General features: G+C 45.9%; 1 protein-coding gene across 1 annotated transcript; it reads left to right on the top strand.

The window, feature by feature from the left end:
- Positions 1-19,563: 19,563 nt before the first annotated feature.
- On the top strand, positions 19,564-20,151 carry LOC139831760 (uncharacterized). The gene has a single exon (XM_071821086.1). It carries the CDS (start codon positions 19,564-19,566, stop codon positions 20,149-20,151), a length of 588 nt encoding a protein of 195 aa, XP_071677187.1.
- Positions 20,152-26,241: the final 6,090 nt, after the last annotated feature.

The following is a 26,241-nucleotide window of genomic DNA, read 5'->3' as shown; positions in this document are numbered from 1 at the left end:
ACAGAATGGCACAGCCCCAAATTCCAGTAGAAATACAAATGGTGACAGAAGCCTCTAGAAAACAATTTGGAATACTCCATTCGCTACTTACAGAATTACTTAGCATCTGTGCAAGGAATATCGAAAGGGCAAGTATTTTTTGACAGGAAAGGTAAGGCTCCAGCTGACCAACATCAGGTTGTTCCTACACTACCACCAACGTCAGAAGCAAAACCGAATCAAGCTTGGAAGAAACCCGATCAAAGCTGGGTAAAGTGCAACTTGGATGCTAGCTTTGTGAAAGAGAGTAGAAGTGGAGCTTGCGGAGTAGTCATCCGGGACCATAACGGTCAGCTTCTATGCTCCGCTTGGGACTTCATCCCACATTGTCAGACTGCAGAAATAGGTGAAGCCCTTGCCTGCCTACATGGCCTTGAACTTGCGACAGCGAACTGTTCAGCTGATATTGTCATAGAATCAGATTGTGCGTGCGGCTGTTTGTGTGGCACTTTAGGAAGATGGCCTTGACAGGTCTGAAGTGGGTCAAATTGCGAAGGAGTACAAACTTAAGAAGCCACCTGACCGCCAGGTCCTGCTAAACAAAATCAGTAGAAAATGCAATGATGTTGCTCATGAGTTATGGAGTTGAGTGGCGGTATGTTACAAAGTGTGGTTCCATCCTGCGCGCTGGGACCGGCTTTGAAATATTGTAGCCCAAACATGTTAACTTAATCAATACATAACACCCTTTCAAGAAAAAGCATCTTCTGATGCTTTACTATCCTTATTGAGTACATTGACTAGGTGCCACTGTACAATTGCATACACCTGTCATTAATGTACTGCACCTTCCGCATTGTTTTATTTTCCTATTTCCAGTCTTAATAATTAAATGGCATTGATGTGCTCGCACTTGATTGTACTGTTACTTCTAAACAAGCAAAATTTACCCTCAGACGACCTAGCACAAACCATCGCTTCAACCCTCCAAACTCCCATCGCCTCCTTCCCACAGACATACCTCGGTCTTCCACTCCCCCCATACAAACTATCAATCTCAGCCTTTCAACCCCTCATAGACCGCGTAGACATCTACCTGGCCGGGTGGTGCGCAACCTTGCTCTCAAAAGGAGGCCGTCTCACTCTCCTCTCAGCCGTTCTCGACAGCTTGCCCACATACCTAATGTCCTCTCTCCTACTACCAATCCTCATCATCCAAAAAATTGACAAAAGACGAAGAACTTTTTTCTGGTCAGACGATGAAAACTGCAGTGGAGCACAATGCCTTGTTGCATGGGAACGTGTTTGCACCCCAAAAGAATGTGGTGGTCTAGGAGTTAAAAACTTGCATGCACAAAATATTTGCCTCTTACTGAAATTTTGCTACAGCTATTTGCATGCAGAACATAGCACATGGAGGAATTGGCTAATTCACCACTCACCTACTCATAATCTAGCCACTCCAAACCAAGCCTACCTCTCCAAAACGATTCATAGACACATGGATATGCTCTCACGGATTACTACATGCTCTGTACACAACGGCAAAACAACATTTTTCTGGCATGATACTTGGCTCATAGGGCAACCCCTAGCTCAGGCTTTCCCAGCTCTTTACACACACCATATATGTCAACAAGCCCGTGTATCAGAGGTGCTGCAAGTAGGGACCGAAGCAAACCTGCGACCTAGACTAACCCTAACTGCGACTGCTGAGCTCGCTTCTCTGTCTACCTTGTTGCAGGGCTTTCAGGTCACCGACGGCTCAGATGTGCGCACCATGAGCGACGGCGCCCCCTTCTCCTTGCGTGAAGCATATCGACAGCTACATAACAGGTCTCTCCTTTCAGCAAGACGATCTATGGACACTCAGCAGACACAACATGCTACATCCAGACATCTGCCGGTTCGCCATGACATCCATTATGTGGAGGATCTGGGATGTGCGGAACTCGCTCATCTTTAGACAGCAAATTATTCCCTATAATGTGATCATCGCCAGGATCATTGAGGACCTAGCCCTATGGTCTCACCGCATCCACAAAAGCGATCGGAAAGCACAACTGATGCTTTGGCGGAACCACCTATCATCTTGTATTGTATCATGTAACAGATTTTACCAAAAATGAAATGAAAATTCAGGTGGGGATCCTCTCCCCCGTTTCAAAAAATAAAAAAATCTACTGCAAATTTGACCGCTTCCAGCAACAGGGCACCGCTTGCATCTCCAAAAAAATAAATAGCGCAGCGCATAACCCGAAATCCGAATTACAGCAGGATTTAAAGAGGGTTTTTATGGGAGTGCATACCCGGAGCGGCGGGGAGGAAGGGACGGGAGGCCGTCACCCGTGACGTGATACGGTCCCCCTCACCGGCGGCGGGTAGGGCGCACCGCGCAGCAGCGAGGCGAGGAGCCGCGCTGGCGCGTAGGGTGTAGCTCGCAGCGGCGAGGCGGGGAGCCGCGCTGGCGCGGAGTGTGCAGCGCGCAGCCGCGAGGCGGGGAGTGGCGCCCGCCGCCATCGCGAGATCCCTCGCCGTCCCGCCTTGGATGGCGAGCCCGGAGATCGTCATGGCGATGACGACTCGGGCGCGCCGCTCCGCGTCTGGAACCTTCCAGAATGAAGCAGAGTTTGGATTTTCGGGGAAGAGAACGGCGTGGGGGTGGGGGGCGCCGTACAAGGAGGTTGCCTGGCGGCCGGCCCGTCGATGGGAATGTGCGGCCTGGGCCCCAAGTCTGATATGTCTCAGTGGGTTTGTTATGTCCCAGTGGAATATGTCTCGGTGGGTTTGACCGTGGGCCGGCCCAGTTTTCCATCGCTTAGTTCGTTCGTTCGTTCGTTCGTTTGTTGGCCCAATTTTATTTTATTCCATTTAGGTTTAATTCTTGTGTTCAAACGATTGTTGTGATTATTTGGCGCGTGTACTTGTGATATGTTTTAATTAGTCAAAAAATTCCTGGGTATATATGATTTTTCTATTCATGTTCGTCTATTGTTTTGTTCCTCATGTAGATGTGTTCCGGTCCTCGGACCTAAATTTGAGTTCTAGATGTACTCGTGTTTGTTCCATCGACCGTAAAAAATTTTGTTACTCGATCGATCGCTGAATTTTGATGGCATTTGTTCCATAGTTTGTCAGATTTTCTACAATTTGTTGGCCAGACGTATTCGAGAAAGGGAGGAAAAGCAACAACACCGATTCGATGGGTGAGGCTTAGAGCATCTCCAGTCGCATCCCCCAAAGGGCGCCAGGTCAAGCGTTTGGGCGCCGCATCTCCATTTATTAAATATAGCATACAAATAAATATGTTTGTGGAGATTGTTTTCAAATTAAAATACAACGAACAATAAAACAACAAATAAATAGGGCTAGATCAATGTACCACGGTAAATCCAGCCGGCAAATCCAGAGGCGACGGAGGGGTGGGAGGCGCGGGAGGGAAGGAACGACGAGAAAAAAGGCGTGAACCAACGGTTTATGGAAATAGTCAACGACATGTGGCAGCCCACCTCGCTTTTTGTTGTGTCCAGCGTGCCCGGAGCGTCCCCTATGAGGCGAGGAGGGGCTCGGGGCTCCGAACACCATATCGGGGCGCGACGGACAAAAATTGGCTTTGGGGGACGCGGCTGGGAACGTTTTTTGCCCGGCGCGCCCCAAATCCCTTGGGGGACGCTTTGAGGGACGCGACTGGAGATGCTCTTAACCTATCATAAATGCTTTAAAAAATCTATCAGAATGCATAAATGATACATCTCAAACGTATCTATAATTTCTTATGTTCCATGCTACTTTTATGATGATACTCACATGTTTTATACACACTTTATGTCATATTTATGCATTTTCCGGCACTAACCTATTGACAAGATGCCGAAGAGCCGATTGTCGTATTCTTTGTTTTTGGTTTCAGAAATCCTACAAAGGAAATATTCTCGGAATTGGACGAAATCAACGCCCAGTGTCTTATTTTTCCACGAAGCTTCCAGAAGACCAAGGGAGATACGAAGTGGGGCCACGAGGTGGCGCCACACTAAGGCGGCGCGGCCAAGGAGGGGCCCGCGCCACCCTGTTGTGTGGGCCCCTCGTGTTGCCCCTAGACCTACCCTTCCGCCTATAAGAAGGCTTCGTCGAGAAAACCCCAGTACCGATAGCCACGATACGGAAAACCTTCTAGAGACGCCGCTGCCGCCAATCCCATCTCGGGGGATTCAGGAGATCGCCTCCGGCACCCTGCCGGAGAGGGGAATCATCTCCCGGAGGACTCTTCATCGCCATGATCGCCTCCGGAGTGATGTGTGAGTAGTTCACCCCTGGACTATGGGTCCATAGCAGTAGCTAGATGGTTGTCTTCTCCTCATGTGCTATCATTGTTCGATCTTGTGAGCTGCCTAACATGATCAAGATCATCTATTTGTAATGCTACATGTTGCGTTTGTTGGGATCCGATGAATATGAAATACTATGTTATGTTGATTATCAATCTATCATCTATGTGTTGTTTATGATCTTGCATGCTCTCCGTTGCTAGTAGAGGCTCTGGCCAAGTTGATACTTGTAACTCCAAGAGGGAGTATTTATGCTCGATAGTGGGTTCATTCCTCCATTTAATCTGGGACAGTGACAGAAAGTTCTAAGGTTGTGGATGTGCTGTTGCCACTTGGGATAAAACATCAATGCTTTGTCTGAGGATATTTGTGTTGATTACATTACGCACCATACTTAATGCAATTGTCTGTTGTTTGCAACTTAATACTGGAAGGGGTGCGGATGCTAACCCGAAGGTGGACTTTTTAGGCATAGATGCATGCTGGATAGCGGTCTATGTACTTTGTCGTAATGCCCAATTGAATTTCAAACTACTCATCATAATATGTATGTGCATTGTTATGCCCTCTTTATTTGTCCATTGCCCAACTGTAATTTGTTCACCCAACATGCTATTTCTTATTGGAGAGACACCACTAGTGAACTGTGGACCCCGGTCCATTCTTTTACATCGAATACAATCTACTGCAATACTTGTTCTTACTGTTCTTCGCATACATCATCATCCACACTATACATCTAATCCTTTGTTACAGCAAGCCGGTGAGATTGACAACCTCACTGTTACGTTGGGGCAAAGTACTTTGATTGTGTTGTGCAGGTTCCACGTTGGCGCCGGAATCTCTAGTGTTGCGCTGCACTACACTCCGCCACCATCAACCTTCACGTGCTTCTTGGCTCCTACTGGTTCGATAACCTTGGTTTCTTACTGAGGAAAAACTTGCTGCTGTACGCATCACACCTTCCTCTTGGGGTTCCCAACGGACGCGTGATGTACGCGTATCAAGCTCTTTTTCTGGCGCCGTTGCCGGGGAGATCAAGACACACTGCAAGGGGAGTCTCCACTTCCAATCTCTTTACTTTGTTTTTGTCTTGCTTTACTTTATTTTATTTACTGCTTTGTTTGCTCTATATCAAAAATACAAAAAAATAGTTACTTGTTTTACTTTATTTACTGTCTTGTTTGCGTTCTCAATATTAAAAACACAAAAAAATAGTTACTTGCATTTATTTTATCTAGTTTGCTTTATTTACTATTGCTAAAATGGGTACTCCTGAAAATACTAAGTTGTGTGACTTCACAAGCACAAATAATAATGATTTCTTATGCACACCTATTGCTCCACCTGCTACTACAGCAGAATTCTTTGAAATTAAACCTGCTTTACTAAATCTTGTTATAAGAGAGCAATTTTCTGGTGTTAGTTCTGATGGTGCTGCTGCCCATCTTAATAATTTTGTTGAACTATATGAAATGCAAAAGTATAAGGATGTAGATGGTGACATTATAAAATTAAAATTGTTTCCTTTCTCATTAAGAGGAAGAGCTAAAGGTTGGTTGCTATCTTTGCCTAAGAATAGTATTGATTCATGGACTAAATGTAAGGATGCCTTCATTGGTAGATATTATCCTCCTGCTAAAATTATATCTTTGAGAAGTTGTTGACTGCCAAAACCCACCGGCGGGCAGCGACTGTCAACACGGTAGAGCCGGGAAGAGCCTAGAGCTGCGGCTGGCTGAGACCCCTCCGAGCGACGGCCCGCAAAGCTCTTCTGGTCACACGTCCGATGCGAAGTGCAAGGGCGTGCCACCTGACCTATACCTGGTCAGGAAGGTGATGGAGATGCCTCGCTTAATTTCCTGCATGGCATACACGTAAACATTAAATACGAGCCTCGATCGGCTCTCAGGTTATCCTGTGAATCGGCTCAGGGAGCCGATCCACCCATGATTCGTACGGGGTGCACGAATATATGGTGGTCCTGCTTGATCAAGATAAAGCTAATGAGATCTACGACGATTTAGGGTTTTCACCGCATAATCGGATCATCCTACTCCAGATTGGGCCTCGCGGCCACGCACGGTGATCGTAAGCCGATCCTAAACAAGGCCTAAAAACCAACATGAAGTTGATCCCCGGAACATCCTGTTTAGGACTTGCGAACGACACCCTACGTGCCGCTGGATCCTCCACCCCTTCGTAAGGCCTAACTATTGCAGATGTTAAACTAATCCTTGCAGAGCCAGGAGCAATCGTAACGGATCAGATCTACTAAATAATGATCAAGCGGGGTGCCGCCCCCACACCTGAGATGGCTGTGAGGGCGGCTAGACATGCAAGGGTTGCACTACGCTAGCATGTTACGCGAAGAACTATGCTAACCCTAACACATCTATGATAACTACGTTGCTCGCCATCAACAAGGCTTCAGTACGAGCAACGCATGAACAACGTGGAGCTTGTGCTGCCTAGATCGCAAGATGCGATCTAGGCAGCATGTCGCTTACCGGATAGAAACCCTCGAAACGAAGGAGTTGGCGATGCACCGAGATTGGTTTGTTTGGTTGAACGTGAGTTGTTGTTTATTCCATAAACCCTAGATACATATTTATAGTCCAAGGGACTTTCTAACGTGGGAATATCCCCACCGTGTACGAGACAAACTCTAACTTTTAATCTATGATGCAATCTACTATAATTAAAGATACACGGGCAATCTAGCCCAAATTCTCCGTGTAAGGCCGCTTCAGAGATCCTCCACGTGTAATCTTTCAAGCCCATCTCCTTTACGGCCCACCTCCTGATTTGGCCAAAATCTGGTGATAACACATGCCCCCCTGGTTTTGGCAATGATAATTCCAAAACCACTCTGTCTTTCCTTCGAAGGGTCACGTCGGGGCAGAGCAGAGCCGTTGCAGCATCCGTCATCATTATGCCCTGTCTTCCCAGCTTCTCTGCAAATTCGATAGCTTTGGCATCGACTCCTTGGAAAGCTGTAATGGCATTAAATCTCTACCAGATTTCTCATTATTTAATCGTGTCTTGATCGATTAGCTCTCTTTATCCCCTTCCTCTGTTCCAGCCATCGGCACCCCGAAAACCCGCTTCTCCTTCAGCCATGTCGTCTTCTTCCTTGTCTTCCGCTTCTCTCCAATCCTCTACCTCAAGCGAGTTAGTCCCAGAGCACGACAAGATGGAGGCGTACAACCGCCGGGCTCCCAAGCATTGGGACAAGCAGGAGTGGGATTTCGACTTCGTGCCGGAGGGTGAGGACCTCGTCTGGTCAGATGGGGACATGCCCCTAACCGACGGGGAAGATGACCTCCGGTACCTAGTTGACGGAGCACTGGAGGCGGAGAGCGGCGACGACGACCCTCCCTTCCGGGGTAAATTCACATCCGTCACCAAAAGAGAGGATACCGAAGACGAAGACATCTTCTCCGACATGAAGAAGGAACAGGAGGACGACACCTCCTCCGATGAACCGCCGGCGAAACGCATCCGGGGCTGGGCTTGGTCAGACGAGGACGATGATGATGACGAGGAAGAAGCCTCCGTTGAAGGTCACAGTAGCAGCACCGAGGGGTTCGTCGACAGCAGCAATGAGGGCAGCTACTCCAGCGACGGTAAAGACGGCAACAGCCCTTAGAATAGGGACCTACTATCATAGGATTAGCAGTAGCAACCTGTCCCCTTTGCCGAACAATCGGATCCTATTATCAATGAAAATTTCTTTTGATTTTGCCGATGTTCTTTATGCCGACTCAGCCGATTTTCCTCCTCTGACCTTGACGGTTGCTAACCAATGCTTAACGACCAGCGAGACAAACTAATTCCGTCATCCTTCCAAGTTAACTTCCAAGTTAGCTAGCCCTGCTGATGACGATAGCACTGGTGCGCCCGATCGCAGCAGATCGGCTTCCTTTGATTTTTGAGCGGACGTTCCCAAGAGAGTCCCAAAACTATTGCTTTGAATCAACTTGGATACCGAAACCGTTGACTCCAACAGAATCGGCTTCCAAAGCCAAGAACCTCTAGGGCAAGTCACCCTCCGATCCCCACTTGAAGTGAGCCAACTGCGTCGCCATTGGTTCCCACATTGTAATGTAGAAACAGCCGATTCCAACAAAATCGGCTCTCTAAAGATATTTTAGGGCGAGCTGCCCCCGAGTCTTAATCAAGGCGAGAATACGGCGAGGATGCACAGGTCGCTGATCGGCTTTCCTGCACTGAACGTCGATGTCGACGTGAACTTTGAGCATATAACCAGCAGGCCGCCTTGGTCTTGTGTGACTGTACTAGAGTCGATGGCTGCGCATCGGCTTCAAATTTTTTTTTTTTTTTGGCCGATTGGCCCCCAATATTTCATTGCACACATGTCCTCCTGCATCTGTTCCCAAGTTCATCGTGTTTAGGTGCCCCCAGAGCCGAATCTGTCGGGCATGGCGGATATCGGCTCTCTGTAATTCATACGTCGGCTCCGGTAGGAACAAGGACGGACACAAGCGTAACATGTGGTGAGGATAATTTTGGCCGATTGCTGGAATCGGCCTCCATATCTATTGGAGCGCTGATCGAAGGTTACTGTAATGTTCCTTCATAATTCCTGGGGCCGATCACAAGGATCAGCCTCGCCCGATTTTCTCATTGGTTTAATTCTGCTACTCGGTCAGGCTGGATAAAACCAACCCAACTTCTGACTTTATGCGCTTGCTGTCGTCCACCTTGAGTGCATCGTAGAGTCGTGGAGCGCTAAGCTCTGTCGGAAGGACGAGCACCATGTTCGTGCCAGCCGATGTTTCATCATCGGCTTTCCTTTGTTTGGGGCGTCATTCCATTTTCCGTGGACGACCCTCTTCATCCAGGGTTCGCTAAACTTTCGCAGCCAGATCAGGCCGTGCCTTCCTTAGCGTATGCAAGTACAACCTTTCGGCTTCCTCCAGGCCGCGCAACCGCTGAACCCTGCGCTTTTGGGAACGGCTGAGTCCGTCAGGGCACCACCTTGGCCGGTGGCACCTGTCTTCTTCTTCTTCTCCCTCATCTTCCGAATCCTCGAGATCTGCCCAACGAGGTGACTCAGCGCGTTTACTTTGTGGCGGGAGAGGCCCTAGGCGCTTGAACACAGACACGTTGGCTGCCTCCTTCTTCTTCTTGGTTGCATTACGGGCAATTGCCGATTGTGGGCAATCGGCTCATTCCCGAATCCCCGGCGAGTGTACGAAGAAGGGGCAGTCCCAATGCCTGGCGTTGTCATCTTGCTCCCTTGATTTTTCCGTGGCACGGCGCTCGTGCTCCTCCTCATCGCGATCCTGCCGACGATGTCTTCTGGCTTCACTAGCCAGACGATCCCTCTCATCATCATAGCTGGACTGTCGGCGTTGGTCATACTGCCTTACATACTTGTTGAGGAGGTGATCGAGAGAGGTCGCCGATATCTTATGTTCTTCACCTCCCTCTCGTGGCGTAGCGCCTGCCATCATGATGGAGCCGATCGCGTGGAGCGGCCTCCTCTGTGTCCTTGCTATGAGAGCACTGCCCTCATCTCCATCTTTGCCAGAGTGATTCCCGTGTCCTACCATGTTGATGCTGAACGAGGATCCCGGTGGCAACCTTCGAGTAGGTGAACTCTACCATGTTAACGGCGGGGAAGGGCTGGGTATCGACCTTCATGGCGCATCGGTTGAAAATTAGACGCCCCTTCTCTATCGCCGCTTGGATGTGCCGATGCCACACCTGCATCGTTGGTGGCATGGGAGAGCGAGTTGTGCCATTTGCGGTATGGCTTTCCGTTCAGCTCTTGCGCCGTGGGGAATTTGAGACCTTCGGGAATCGTCAACCGCTTCTCCTTGAGCAGGAGGTCGAAGATTTGCTCGGTCTTGGTCACGTCAAAATCAAATCCCCTGGGTGGGCCTCGGTGGCTTTACCCATTTGCAGGACACGGGGTTCCTCCCCGAGTCCATTCAGCCATCGCTACCTCTTGGTCTCCCGCAGAACTTCGTCTTCCTCTCGCATCGACCAGGACTACCGCACGTTTGAACTTGTCTTGGTACAGTCCGGTGGCGCTGTTCATATGCCGACGCCTTCGAACCATGTGCGCCCGGCGAGAGATAATCTGCTTGGGAGGCCATGTCCTTGAGCTGTGTTGCAAGGCCTGCTACCGCCAACTCGATCGTTTCCTTTTCAGCTATACGAACCGAATAACATCGGTTCCTAAGATTCCTGAAGCGCTGGATGTATTCTCGTCACGCTTCTCCGCGCTTCGACGTAGTTGTGCTAGATCGGCAATGCCGGACTCGGAAGCTTCGAATGGTATTGCATATGGAACTGCTCTTCCAATCGCTTCCAAGTCCGGATGGAGTATGGTGGCAATGAGGTATACCATCCGAAAGCCGATCCCGTGAGGGACCGTGAGAAGAGCCTCACGCGTAGCTGATCCGACACGAAGCCGGTCCTAGTTGTGCCAAATATCGGCCGACGTGTTCGATGGAGCTGGAGCCATCCGATCCACTTTGAATTTGGAGAAATCGTGGAGCCGATATTTAGGTGGCAGCGGGATCATCTCGTACTCGTCGGTGAACGGCTTGGAATAGCCGATTGCCCTTCTCTTCGGCACCATGCCGAACTGGTCTCTCGCATGGTGTACTGATCTGATCCGCCGTGTCGGCTGCAGGAGTTGAACTACGAAGATTCGCCGGGGTGGCGTACTTAGCCAGCCATGTTTGCTTTTCCAGCTACGAGCCAACCGCAGGAGCCGAGCTCGGAGGTTCGTCGGGGTGGCGTACTTAGCTAGCCACGTACGCTTCTCAAGCTACGTCGCCGATGTTCCTCCCGTTTTCGCCGAGTCCCCGATGTTGTGGCCTGGTTCGTGAGTGCCCAGTTGCCACAATCTGGCACATACGTGCACGCGTATCCGTGAGGGATCTCCTTAGGCGCCTCGGGCAAGAACTGGTAGTCACTAGGGTCACCACCAATCTTGTAGACGACGAATGCCGGTGTAGCCGGCACTTCTGGTGCTGCCAACGCATATGGCAGCGGTGGACGGGACCGGAGTGGCAACTCTCCTTGATGCGTCCCGAGAGCTGGTCCTGACGGCGAGTACGGGGTGCATCATGATCTCCTGGATCACGCGAAGAGCGACACGCTCCAACGTGTTGACCAGGTTCTCGCAGTGGCGGTGTAGCGAATGAGCCACCAAGTAGTTGATCTCCTGCCGTAGGCCCTCGGTGCGTTCCTCCGACGGGGCGTAGAGGTCTATCCCATCGAGTGCACCTTCCGGTGAGAACCCCTTCCATCTCGATGCCATGGGAACGGGTTCTTCGAAAAGAGCCGATGAGGTCGGCTTCGAGGGTGACTTTGATCTCGTCATACCTCTTCTTGAGCTCGTCGGGCAGCTCCTCGTAGGTGACTGGCGTGCCGTCCGCCATCTCAGATGTAGATGGCGATGTGGTTGATGTAGACGATGGTCCCACCGGGCGAGCGTAATGTGTTGACTGCCAAAACCCACCGGCGGGCAGCGACCGTCAACACGGTAGAGCCGGGAAGAGCCTAGAGCTGCGGCTGGCCGAGACCCCTCCGAGCGACGGCCCGCAAAGCTCTTCCGGTCACACGTCCGATGCGAAGTGCAAGGGCGTGCCACCCGACCTATACCTGGTCGGGAAGGTGATGGAGATGCCTCGCTTAATTTCCTGCATGGCATACACGTAAACATTAAATACGAGCCTCGATCGGCTCTCGGGTTATCCTGTGTATAGGCTCAAGGAGCCGATCCACCCATGATTCGTACGGGGTGCACGAATATATGGTGGTCCTGCTTGATCAAGATAAAGCTAATGAGATCTACGACGATTTAGGGTTTTCACCGCATAATCGGATCATCCTACTCCAGGTTGGGCCTCGCGGCCACGCACGGTGATCGTAAGCCGATCCTAAACAAGGCCTAAAAACCAACATGAAGTTGATCCCCGGAACATCCTGTTTAGGACTTGCGAACGACACCCTACGTGCCGCTGGATCCTCCACCCCTTCGTAAGGCCTAACTATTGCAGATGTTAAACTAATCCTTGCAGAGCCAGGAGCAATCGTAACGGATCAGATCTACTAAATAATGATCAAGCGGGGTGCCGCCCCCACACCTGAGATGGGTGTGAGGGCGGCTAGACATGCAAGGGTTGCACTACGCTAGCATGTTACGCGAAGAACTATGCTAACCCTAACACATCTATGATAACTACGTTGCTCGCCATCAACAAGGCTTCAGTACGAGCAACGCATGAACAACGTGGAGCTTGTGCTGCCTAGATCGCAAGATGCGATCTAGGCAGCATGTCGCTTACCGGATAGAAACCCTCGAAACGAAGGAGTTGGCGATGCGCCGAGATTGGTTTGTTTGGTTGAACGTGAGTTGTTGTTTATTCCATAAACCCTAGATACATATTTATAGTCCAAGGGACTTTCTAACGTGGGAATATCCCCACCGTGTACGAGACAAACTCTAACTTTTAATCTATGATGCAATCTACTATAATTAAAGATACACGGGAAATCTAGCCCAAATTCTCCGTGTAAGGCCGCTTCAGAGATCCTCCACGTGTAATCTTTCAAGCCCATCTCCTTTACGGCCCACCTCCTGATTTGGCCAAAATCTGGTGATAACACAAGTAGCATAATGAATTTTAAGCAATTGTATAATGAGCATGTTGCCCAAGCATGGGAAAGAATGAAATCTTTGGTTAAAAATTGCCCTACCCATGGACTGACTACTTGGATGATCATCCAAACCTTTTATGCAGGATTGAATTTTTCTTCGCGGAACCTATTGGATTCAGCTGCTGGAGGTACTTTTATGTCCATCACTCTAGGCGCCGCAACAAAGCTTCTTGATGATATGATGATTAATTACTCTGAATGGCACACGGAAAGAGCTCCACAAGGTAAGAAGGTAAATTCTGTTGAAGAAACCTCCTCCTTGAGTGATAAGATTGATGCTATTATGTCTATGCTTGTGAATGGTAGATCTAATGTTGATCCTAATAATGTTCCTTTAGCTTCATTGGTTGCTCAAGAAGAGCATGTTGATGTGAACTTCATTAAAAATAATAATTTCAACAACAATGCTTATAGGAATAATTCTAGTAACAACTATAGGCTATATCCTTCTAATAATGGTAATGGTTATGGTAATTCTTACAACAATAATAGGAATGTACCCCCTGGTCTTGAAGCCATGCTTAAAGAATTTATTAGCACACAAACTGCTTTTAACAAATCTGTTGAAGAAAAGCTTGGTAAAATTGATATTCTTGCTTCTAAAGTTGATAGTCTTGCTGCTGATGTTGATCTTTTAAAATTGAAAGTTATGCCTAATGAAACTAAAGATATTGTCAACACCCGGATTTTTAAGTCCGAATGCCTATTATGTCATACATCGCAATCCCAGGAATATTGTTGTTGCGAGGCATAATAGTTAAGTATCACAGTCATCATTCATTACAAACCATAATGTCTTACAACTTGGAATCACATCATCCATATTACACGAATAGTTGATCTATTGATCAACGAACAAACACAAGTTCATAGCGGAAGCGTAAGATACAAGGACTCTCTAGTCCACAGGCCAACGCTTGACGTCGGAAGACTCCTAGTTGTCGTAGGCGTCCTGCTGGTCATCTCCTTGTTCATCTTCATACTCTGGCCATTTGAATAGCCAGGGACAAAGCCGTGAGTACTTCAAGTACTCGCAAACTAGTACTAATGTAAGTGCTAGACAACTCTAGTCATGTTTGCTAAGCTCTAGTTTATTTGCATAAAGCCAGTTTTAGTTCACAAGTATTTGAGAAAAGCTTATTCAAATGCTAACTAACTCAAGTGGGAACATTAGTGTCATTCCCACCATTCAAGTGGTGATTTCAATTCAATTCACCACCATTCATTTCACCATCTTCTTTCAACATCATTTTTCAAAGATATGACATCGGAAACTGTATGGCCTTTCCAACCGTCTGTAACCGTGGACACGGCTATTCGAATAGGTTTACACTCTGCAGAGGTTGCACACTTGTGCCACAACATTTGATTTCATCCGTCGGGATTACCCCGAATCATCGTAACACAGTACGCGGATCATCAACCATAACCTTTCACTTACAAATCCTAGTATGAGCACCTCTCCCCATGAGCTTGGCCTCCCAGTGAAGACCAACTGTCAACCTGGGAACTGCACAGGGCTTGGTCGTACAATTCACCTCAATTCACATCTTTTCTCAACAATGGAGGCAGCCTCAAGCATAACCCCTATGATGTGTATTCAGAGGGAACCCATACTAAGATGCATAAACTTCCAGTTAAGCCCTACCCATAATCAGGTATTGTGGGGGTACTTACTATTGGAAAGGTATCGCATTCAAACCAATATCATTTTTATCAAAAATCACCATCTTCTCTTGGTCATATTCACCTTCAAAAATCATTCAATGGAATGCTTCATCATTCCAAGGTTTCAAATTCAGTTCAAGTCACATTGTTCCCATCTAGAGTAGTCAAGTTTTATTTCATTAGCACTAGCTCTAAATCATGAGGGGTGCTACCTTGCTTTGCATGATTGAGACTAACTTTACTACTCTAGTAAACTTCCTTACTTTGACCAAAGTTAACTACAAAAGCAAATTCTTGAGAAAACAAGTAAAAACTTGTAATGTATAAACTTGGGATAGGCTTATGTAAGAAAAGATAAGACTCATGGTGCCTTGCCCCAAAGGGCTTTGCACTTTGCAAGAATATTAGCTTGCCTTGGTAGTTCTCAAAGTTCTCCTCCTCCTCCTGGTAGCAATCTTCTTCTTCTGTGTACTCTCCGGTGCTAGCGTCTAAATTTGAATACGAGTATAATTACTCACTAATTCAATGGCTATTCCATGTATCACATACAAACACACAAACTATTCTATGCACACAAATAATCTAATTAGGGTGCATGGGTTGTGTTGCTTGAGGAGAATTCACTTCCTTTTATTTAATATGTAAATGATAGTTTCCATAGGGTTCTTGAGAAATAATTTCCTCTCATTGAAATCTTCTTAAGATTTAATTTCTCAAACAATCATATATGAACTTCTATTGACCTAAGTCAAATATTCATCATTATCATTTGAGAAAATGATTTAAATGAGGTAGACCACCTCATACCATTTAGTAATGCTACATATGATTTAAATCTCTAAGTAATTCATATAAGTGAGTTTGGCCAGGGGTCCAAACATGACATGAATTCATTTGAGACAAGGTTTAAATGAAGTATAAGACTTCATATGATTTACTTAATAGTTTTGGACAATATCAACTACATACACTAGCCATATTGTCCATAATTAAACTAGGGCATGATCATGCAAAGTGACCACACCATTTTATTGCATAAACAATTAGTGTAAGTCAAATGTGAGCTATTAGAGTTGGAATTAACTTAATATCTATTTTGATTGATTTTTAATAATTATTTGAATATGGAAAAGTCCGCCTTCTTCTTTTTATCAGATTAATTCTACAGCAAACCTTGACATGGGACCAGTGGCATCTTTTAGATCTTTTTACTAGCTTTCCAACCATATAAAATTTGTTGAATTTGGTGCAGTAGATTTGAAACTATTCAAATTTAAACAAAGCATCTGTGAGCTATTTGAATTTAAAACAGAATTTTAGATTTGAAATAAATGGGCTGCGCGGGAAAAATAACGGGCCGAAACGGGCGAGAGGGAGTTGGGCTGGCCCAACAGCGCATCTCACGCGGCAGGCCGCCTGACAGGTGGGGCACGCCTGTCAGCGGGTCATAAAACCCGAAACGGTACCGACCAGTCTCAGACACACGATTAGAACAAGGATCGACGGCTCACATGCGTCGTCTACGTCGATGAGAGGGGAGATACTGGCGGCGAGGGTTTGATGCTGGCGAGGTCTCCGGCGGTCGGCGAGGCAGGGCGTCGACGGTGTTCAAGGTTGTCGACGATGGCGGTTCCAGTGGTGGTCGTGGGAGCGTCTGGGGTGGTCGCAATCGACGGCGGCGTGCAGGTGTTCTGGCGGGGCTCCGGCGACGAATTGGCTTGCTCCGGCGGCCAATGTGGATGGAGGAGGAGTGGAGGATGCTCAGGAGGAAGAGGGGAAGCGAGGAGTGTGTGGAATTCGGCTCAGGGGTGCTCTATTTATGGAGGCGAGGAGGTCCGCGGAGGTGCGGCGAGGTCGAGCATGGAGCGTGTCTGGCGGGCGCTGGTCATCCAGTGGAGCGATTTGGTGAAGGGAGAGAGCGAGAGGGGCCTGGGTTGACGGCGGCAGGTGGTGCTCTGAGCTGCCCGTGGCGTGCTCTGGGGCGTGCCCACGCCGTGATCGACATTGCCTGGGCCGCTCTGGGCGCGCGTTGCCTGACGCGTGTGAGCTTCCTCTCCGGCCATGGTGGGCATAGGGGGTTGCAGTAGGTCGAGGTGGTCTCATTTGACAAGGGGGCCAGAGCTGAGGAAGAGAGGGAGAAGAGGAGGAAGAACATGGCCGGCATGGCCATGCACATGCATGCTAGGGTTGGTTTCCTAGGGTGGCTGTGCTGGTGTAGGGAGAGAGGGGACAGGGGAACCAAGTAGGGTAGTTTGGGGTAGATTAGGGTTAGATAGGACACTATTTGAAAGTGTCAAATAGTGTCATGTTTGGGAAATTGCCAATTTGTCCAATTTTTGAGTGAATTCAAAAGGTTGCCCAATTTGAAAAATGTGTGTTTGGTTGAGTTAGAAATGACCAGAGGAGTTGAGGTGTGGTGGTGGAAAATTTTAATTCAAAGATTTGCAAAAATGGCTAAGGGGAGATTGTTCCACTTAATAAAATGTTGCAACTTTGGATGAGCATAGTATTTGATCTAAAAGGAATTTGGCATGGTGATCTTTACAAAAAGTGTTCACTTTGATGTTGTCTTGGATGAGGTGCAAAGAGTTGAGGGAGTTTAGTTTGAAAATTTTGAATTGCAAGGGCTCAAAGTAGTGATCAGACTAAAAATGGCAGATTTGACCATTATCATATGTGAGCCAAATTTGAGTTTGAAATTCATTTGATTTGTGTTTCTTCGATTCCAAAAGTTGTAATAAGTGTTTATTAACATTGTTCAACTAATGGTGAAGACCAAATTGGCCTAGGGTCAAAATTTATAAAAATGGCATAAGCCATATGTGAGGGTTTTGTGAATTTCCAACTTTTATTCTTTTATTTTTATTTGCTTCATTTTGACAGGAGTGAGGTTTATTTGGTATTAGATTGAGTTAGGTGAAAGGTTCAAACCATTTTGAGGAAATGGAAATGGCTAGGTCAAGATTTGATAATTTGGCTAAGTGCCACATATGCCTCTATGCATATGTTGGATTTTATTTTGTTTCTCACTTGAATTGATTGGTAGGTGCTTTGTTGAGTGGGTTGAGGTATTTCAATTCATCTACTCAAGGTTGACAAAGCAAAGCTCATCATTTTCAAGAAGTAGCCATAGGCTTGCATATGCCTTTTTCTTAAACAAGATCTTTTCTTTTTATTTTATTTTTTTCAAAGATTGATGACAAGAGGATGAGGTTTAGGGTTTAGTAAGTTTTGCAATGGTTCACTACCATTTAGCAAAGTAAGAAAGATAGAGTTCACAATTTACACATTAGGGCTATATGCCCACATATGTATTTTCCTTTTATTTTAGGTTTCTCAAAATAGATCTACATGATTTTTGAGAAGGTTAGGGTTTAGGGTTTTTCTTATTTGATTTCTTTCTCTTTTAATTTTATTTGATTTGATGATCTTCACTTGATCACTTTAGGTTTTTAGGTTTTATCACCTAAGCATAATTACACTCATCATGGCAAAAACACAAGTAATAGGTATGAGCACTAAGCATAGCACTCTATTTAAGAAAAGTTTTTGTTGGTTCTCATTTTTGGAAAAAGGAAATTCATTTTCTCTTTGTTTTGAAATTTGGGGTGTTACAAACCCTTCCCCCTTAAACAAATCTCGTCCCGAGATTTTAGGAAAAGTTAGGTTCCTAAGAGAGATTGGGCGATATAATTTAACAGGAAGACATACTTGACATACTCTCATAACACTCCCCCTAGATCCTTAGGGTTTATGATCACTAACAAGTTGTGATCTCAAAAAAAAAAGTTGTGATGATTATGGAATTGGTTTACTAAGGTATTGTTATTGAAATATGGTTTTCACCTCCAAGATCAAATGTTGCTTTGAACAACTAGGATTAATACTACTCTAGTATTCTTGTATGGGCATGGATATGGTTAGTATTATTACTTCTCTCACTTCTCAATACCTTGACACATCCTAGGGCTCTACTCAAAATATGATGATCTGATCTTGTAAATATATGGTCTGCCTAGGAATTCTACCTTGCAATCTCCTGTAGCTTGTTCTTCAGGAAATCTGATAAACCTGCATCTTGTGGTATGCCCATTGTGTGGATGACATATGGTATTTCAACGAATGATATTGATGATCACTTGGTAATAAGCAAGAGCTAGAAGGTCAAATGTGTAAAACGGTTTACCCTAACGATGGTTAAGTGTTTGGACCTTGGTATTTGAGAGCACTCCATGCTTAAGAACACCGGTTGTTACATGCGCCAGCGCTGCCCCTATGTACCACTTAATATTTTGTGTCACGTTTACTTAGGGCGCGTTTGGTATCCTATATGCTCCTTGGCTCGCATTAGTCCAACATTTTCGGCTCGTTTGATTGGCTGGGCTCAATCGCGTTCTTGCATAGCTACGGGTCTTAAAGCACCTCTGGGGTACGCTCTGGAGGAACACCCAGTTTGACAGTTTCTCCAGGGGCATGGCGGGAGAAGCCGAAATCCCAGAGGCGTTGCGCGGCAAAGGTAGGGGTAACCTCCCTCTTCGGTTACCCTATCCATTAGCCCCCTCCCAAATTTTCTCTTCCCCCAATTTTCGCACCGGCGGCGGCTGCGGCGACCCAGATATAGCAGTGCGCATCTCCCTTCGATCTCCGGCGCTGGACCAGGGTCGCCGTTTCAATGAACACACCACCCAAGATCAAGAACAGCTATAGGTGGTTCCCGTATTTTAGGGTGAGTACAAAATCATGTTCCTTCTACCTATCAGATGTGTGGTACTTTCAGAAACATGATTGTGTGCTACATTTTTTAAAGGATTGCATTGGGGCTATTGATGGTACTCATGTCACTGCAAAGGTACCGTGATCAATGTCTGCAGCATTACGCGGGATGAAGCACTACACCAGCCAGAACGTGCTAGTACATGCGGATTTCGATATGAGGTTCACCAACATGCTTCCTAGGTCGGAGGGTCCAGCTCATGATGCGAGCATCCTGGGTGACAGCTTGTCAAGGCTTGATGGGTTGCAAATCCATGAGGGTAAGTTCTACCTTGGAGATGCTGGATATGCATGCCAACCTGGTATTCTACCTCCCTCCAGGAAAACAAGGTACCACCTCAACGAGTTCTCTCTTAGGCACCGACCTCGGAATGCGAAAGAGTTGTTCAATCTGAGACACTCAAGCCTTAGAGTAGCCATTGAGAGGGCATTTGCTGCATTGAAGAACATGTTCAAGGTCCTTGACCAGAAACCGTTCCACACTTTTAACACTCAAGTAAAGCTGGTCATTGCTTGTTGCATTCTTCACAACTGGATCCTAGGTTGGGGCGATGATGAGTTCTTCGAAGAGGTTGTCACTTTTGATGAAGTACAGACCGGCCATGGCGTGAACACATGCGACAATGATGCTTGGAAGGAGAAGAGGCAAGAGTGGGCGGACGCAATGTGGGAAGCCAGAGGCAACACCACCATCTGACCGTATGTTGACCGCTCCCGTGATGATAAACTACCATTCGTAGTAGCTAGGAAGCATCGTGTTATGAACTACCATTCGTACTAGCTAGGGCTGATTTCGTGAAATGGTAGCTTCGTGAACTTGTAACTGTCATCAACTGATATCTGTGTGATGGGAGCTGAGAGAATGTAAGGCTACCAGTTGTACATATGAGGTAACCTTAGTCATGCCTAGATGGTACCAAACAGGCCTAATCTTATCTTCAAAGTTTAAAACGTCCAAATTTTTTTATATATTGGAATAATCTAACAAGTATTATCTAGCCAAGGAAAAGAATTTTGGTTGTGCTAGGGACATTCAAACCGACTGATTTGGATTAAGGCACATAGTGCCCTTTTGTTAATTTTTCATGGCATTAAATTACGTATATGCCACGTGTTATCTATATGCGTTTACACATTCCAACTACCGAATATAATTGTGTATATTAGAGAATTTACCAGTGGGGCTTTAGTTGATGACACTAAAGTTGTTCTAGTTCGACTAGACTACTTTCTCTGTTCGGAAATATCCTGCATTTTAGGTTTAGTTAAGGTTAAATTTTCTAAACTTTGACTAAGCGTATAATAGAAAATATCATCATCTACAATATATAAACAATATTTTGATTTATTTATAGATTATTTTTCTGTTATATATTTGGTATTATAGATGTTGACATTTCTATCTGTATGATTGGTCGAACTTTATGTGTTAGTTTGACCAAACCCAGAATGAAGGGTAATTATTGATCATGTTACCACCTTTACTTGAGTAGTTTCATTTATTTACTCATTATGTAGCCTGATGTGATTTTTACGCCTACCATGTTAAACCTCAGACATCGGAAACTTGATTTTATTAGAGCATTATATCTCATGAACATGAGGCAACACACACTCTGTATCCCTCTCCCTCCCGCCCATTTTCCCATTAGCAGCTGTGATGTGAAAGGAAAGGGTGTACCCAGTGTTGAATACTCCCACACATTGTGGGGTCTAGCAAAGGAACTCCTATGCAACATTCCCCTTCCACCGAAATATGCAAAAAAAAGGGCTGATTTGAGCGTACCTAACGACTTTTTGTTATGTAGGCGTCTGTATGAAGTTTGATTGCATCGTAAATAATACAGTATAGCATGTGCCAGATTGTCTGACGCGTGGGTATTCCTCATGTAGTTTCGATTTCTCAACAATTTTTGTTTTGTTTTGTTGGCCATATCTTTGTCGTTGGTTCTCCATTTTCGGTGATTCTCGTCTTCACTCAAAACTGCAGCCACACTCTAAAACTGTTATCGGTATTTATACGTCCTGATCATGGAGTACTAATTATACTAGATGATACCTCGCGCGTTGCTGCGGGACCATGTTGGAAAGAAAGAAAATTGAGAATAGAACACATAAGAATCTGAGAAAAACATAACTTATACATGTATATTGCACAAAATAAAATAAGGTTGATATATTGAGATAATCCACAAATGCGAAAATACAAAATAGTCATCATATATTAAAGTTTCTCGTTATGTATCGATCACCCCATATGATAATTTAGTGACGCACAAAAGTTATCAACATACTGTTAGATCCCACTCTCGTGATCTCAATGGTATATAGGTCGATAAAATCTGCTTCCCACTCGTCTTGTCATAGGCCGGTAGGAAACACTTGTTAAATATAATAGGGATTATATGAAATTCGTATATGAATGTAAATTAGCAACACAAATCAGAGATGCAATAATATTGCATAGTCGTAACCAGTAAATGCATAATACCTATAATGGTGTTTGAGTTTATACATAAATAATATGTTTATACATAAATAATATAAATTTCCAAGGTAGTTGTGTAGGTACCATACTAAATTGGATTCATTCCTAGCTTTCACTAAACCAATAGGTAGAGAAAATTAAAGAAATGCAATTAGGAAACCATAAATAATACTCTTCTCATTGCATGACCTGGTGAGATCGACAATTCCAGTGTGTAATTTTCTCTTCTCATTGCATGGCCTGCTGCTTTTTATATATAGGAGTATGTAAAATCATCTGCAAAGCAAATATAAAGATGGTGGAGTTAGTTCGACAACAACTTACAACTAACGAAAGAAAAAAATTGTAGAAATTATGCAGGGCTGCTATGGATGTGTAGGAAAAAATCTTGCAGAACAATTACGTACCTTCATGGATGAATCACAACGATTGAGGTAAGTAAATGCATGCAGAGTCATCTATTTCTCTTGGACAGTATCAACCATCTTCATTCTCCTGCAACATTTAATAAAACAGGAAAAGCATCAGGGCTTTGAGAACCACATTCACATGTCCCTACACGAAAGAACTATAGATCCAGCTTTGAACCTCTCGATCACGTTCTTCCCCGTGACCATAGTCCTGATGTAATCACCAGTTGCGAAGCTGGGAGCTGACAAAGCAGACCAACTGGTCAAGGCCAGGATAATAACCATCAGGAGCTTTAGAAGCAAACCAATGGAAAAAACTGGGAATAGGTGAGGCGTCTGGTAGGCATTGTTGCAACCCACGGACATAGCAATGAGCAACAGTTGTTTTGAAATAAGACTGTTGTGATACAATAAGGAATCAGTAGATCATCACATCTAACCTTGCACGCACGGATGGAAAACTTCGGTGACAGAGCGCATACACTCGTCTCCAACATGTTGCTTATCTGCGGGAGTCAAGAATTCTCAAGAGCAGCTGCGTGAAGATCCAATTGTGGCAATTAATCTTCCTGAGACAACGGAAGTGGAGTAGCACCATTGCTTTAAAAGGGAGAGTAATCCATCGGTTACTCTTGAAAAGGAAATCCAATAATTTGTATTAATGTGCAGAACGTGAAGAAATCAAACGCAATCAATTTGTGGGCGTCGGTCCAGCCCACGTATGAAGGATTGGGGACGAAGATAGGAGAAGCAAAACGCTATATGTGGATCGCTGTGAGATCGGGAAAATTGGGCCATCTATTAAGAAAGAGAAGATGAGCTCTGACATGTAGTAAAAAAAAGGTTTCAACGCCTCCTGCAACTAGCTTCACTCTGTTGCCGGTTACTGAACAGCTCCTAATTCTTCATTAAGGACAGGCAGATATCTTGTTTCTTTTTGGGCGATGACTGGAAGCATTTTGCTTGCTCCTCGTTATTTGGAATGCCCGACTCCATGGCCATCTTTCTGTGCACGCCCTGGCGGGTGACACAGCATCACAAAACTTAGACATGCCTCACAAAGGTATCAGTCAATCTGGCATCAACTGACCACGCATACAAAGCTCACAAGGTAAAACCTCTGGCAACGCAGCATAATCAAGCAAACACCAGCCGGACAAACGCAAGAACAAGAACAAGATTTCGCTGGAAAGTTGTATGCAGTGGTTACATCACCAAGCATGTCTACATATGTACTACCACACATTATTCTGAGACTTTCTTCTAAGCAGCCACGGTCACTATCATCCATCTTAGCATAATAAGTACACCTAAGATAAAAGGCTACCAAGACTAACTGTACAATCTGTGGTGACTCCACATTTTCTGCCTTCTGCACTGAAAGGGTCGACCCAAGGCGGCCGGCACTCTCTCCTTGAAGAACTTGGTGGTCTTCAATTATGGTTTTCATCTAGGATTCCAAGGGCGCAGCACCTGAAAATTGAAGTTAAGTTCAGATACTGATAGAAACAAGCTTGGAGAATCCTGAATAATGTTGTCACTCATGTGGCCCATGACATGTGGACCAGGAGTCCAGGCAGAATAGGAAACATTTCCAGAGAAACACCAAAAAGTATTTCAGACAGGAGCTCCAGTATGATCGACAGGAGTTGAGGGGACAACACACCGTCGCCAGAAAGCTGCTCAATTCGGCTGGCGATGTGCTTGCCATAGGTGTACTTCTCCAGTGCTTGAACGTGACATTTCATCCGACCGAGGAAAGCCTCCCTCTGCCTGTTCATTGCATGTTTCGAGTATCTTCTAAACCACGCAATTAGCAAATCGGTCCTTCATCATCACCTATTAAGAGCTTCTCCACAGGTGACCCCAAATACTAGCCGGCAACACACATGCCGGCTACGTATTAGGACCGCCGGCAGCAAACGCCGGCTAAAATGTTTACTCTCCACACCGATCAGTCCAATAGCATGTGCCGGTAGCATGTGTCAGATGAGAGAGAGAGTGTAGGTGGGGAATTAAAAGGAAGAGAGAGTGGTAGGTGGGGAGAGAGAGGCTGACGCGTGGGTCGACGAGAATCTTTCTAGGTAGAGTTTTGCAGCTTGTGTTGCCGGCGCCCCCGATAGCTTCCCTTTGCATATGGATCGGTTGGGGCTCGCCGGCTATTCTATTGGGTTCATGATGACATGGATTTTTATTGAGACCGCGGGTGTGAACAGTTTCTCTCTCTAGACTCCCTAAACTGCTGCCCGCGATGATTTGGGGTTCCCTGGTGGAGCATTTCATTTTGTTGTTTGCATGAATGTGTTCTAACTGCGAGCAAATTTATGGTGAGAAATTACATGTTTGGTGGTCTATGAAAAATAACAAAATATGGTACTGTTTGGAGCATTTCAATTTGTTGTTTGCAACAACCAGGTTTGTCTTTTTTGCACAGAAGAGTAGATGTATCTTTTCTAGAATTTTTTTGGCATGCTAGTAGAACACATATTCTTGTACATTGTAAAAAAATCAGATTTTTTTGAATTTATTTTCTATTTCCCGAATTTTTTATTGGAGCAGGAGCATATGAGCTCGGGAGCGGAAAAACCATGTCCTCTTATTCCTTATTTCTTATATACCTTGTGTGTGTTTGTCCTCGGGTGCTGGGTCCTGGATGTGCGAGCAAATGTTCCCAGTTTTTTCTGATTCAAAAGGAAATATTATTTGTTGCATTTGGATTTGTAGAAAATGGGTTATGAAATTGGCAAGTTTTAATTATTTAGAAAATCATTTAATTGTTCGGTCCAATTTTTGTTTGACAAAAGTGGAACAGATGGTGGGTTAAAGTTCCACACATTTTCCTGAATTCAAAACATAGATTATTCATTCAAAACATATTTGTGTTGAGCAGATTTTAGCTAAAACAAAACTAGGAGAAGGATTGTGAGTTTCTTGAAATTTAAAACAGAAAAAACAACGGCTTCTGCCTCAGGTGCTGCTGCATGTTCGTGGTAGGAAAAGGGGTGCAGCAGTTTTGAACAGTAGAAACCCGTTCCAAGTTTTTCTGAAACCGAAACCGAAACTGAAACTGAAATAGAGGACAGTGTTCTTGGGTTACTTTGCTGGAAGTGGATCAAGCAGCTAACCAGCCACGCTACCATCCACTTATGATAGCGATCAGTCGCGCGGCCAGTTGAGGTATTTCCAGGCGTGACGACATAGTCGCGATTGACCCAGCAAACAGGGCTAATGGATTGACGGACAGTGCCGGTGACATAGGTCGGCGGTGCTTCGTGTTCTTGATGTGCGGATGTCGCGCGGATAGGGTGTAGGATTAGAGGGCGGGCGCGTAGCAAGCAGGAGCAACTGCCCACACGTGCTAGCTTGGTGCACCGCCGGCCATGGCGACGCGACACAGCGGAGGAGCAAAAATGCAACAGCGACCATATAGAGGCGGAGCGGCGGTGTCCCCGCGGTGCGGCGGAGCTCACGGGCGGACGCAGTTGAGTTGGGCTCGCAGGCACAAGCAACAGGGAGCAAGTGGGCACCTCGAGCATGATGTAGCCATGGCGGACACCGTGCGCGCAGACAGGAAAGGGGACAATGCTATGGCGACGGAAATGAAGATAAGAAGGGCCAGCATAGATGCGGAGATCATCGTGGCACAGTGGAATGACTCAGGGATTGTCGACGGCTCCGGGAGAGGCGTGGCGGTCACCATGGCGCGCAGGGCGTCGTCCGTGGCATCAATCTAGCTGTTCCGGCTCCGTGTACCGTACAATCGAGGAAGGAGTCGACGTGTACCGTACATTCAAGGAAGGAGTCGACCTAGGCGAAATTCCTGGCGCACCGGTGGTGTATGTGGTAGCGTGGATCGTCAGAGCCATCTCAATCTTCTCCGGTGAATCCT

This window comes from Lolium perenne, chromosome 5 (genome assembly GCF_019359855.2).
Source record: "Lolium perenne isolate Kyuss_39 chromosome 5, Kyuss_2.0, whole genome shotgun sequence".
Taxonomy (NCBI): domain Eukaryota; kingdom Viridiplantae; phylum Streptophyta; class Magnoliopsida; order Poales; family Poaceae; genus Lolium; species Lolium perenne.
The sequence above is the reverse complement of the archived record's forward strand: the minus strand, read 5'-3'. Positions and strand labels throughout refer to the sequence as shown.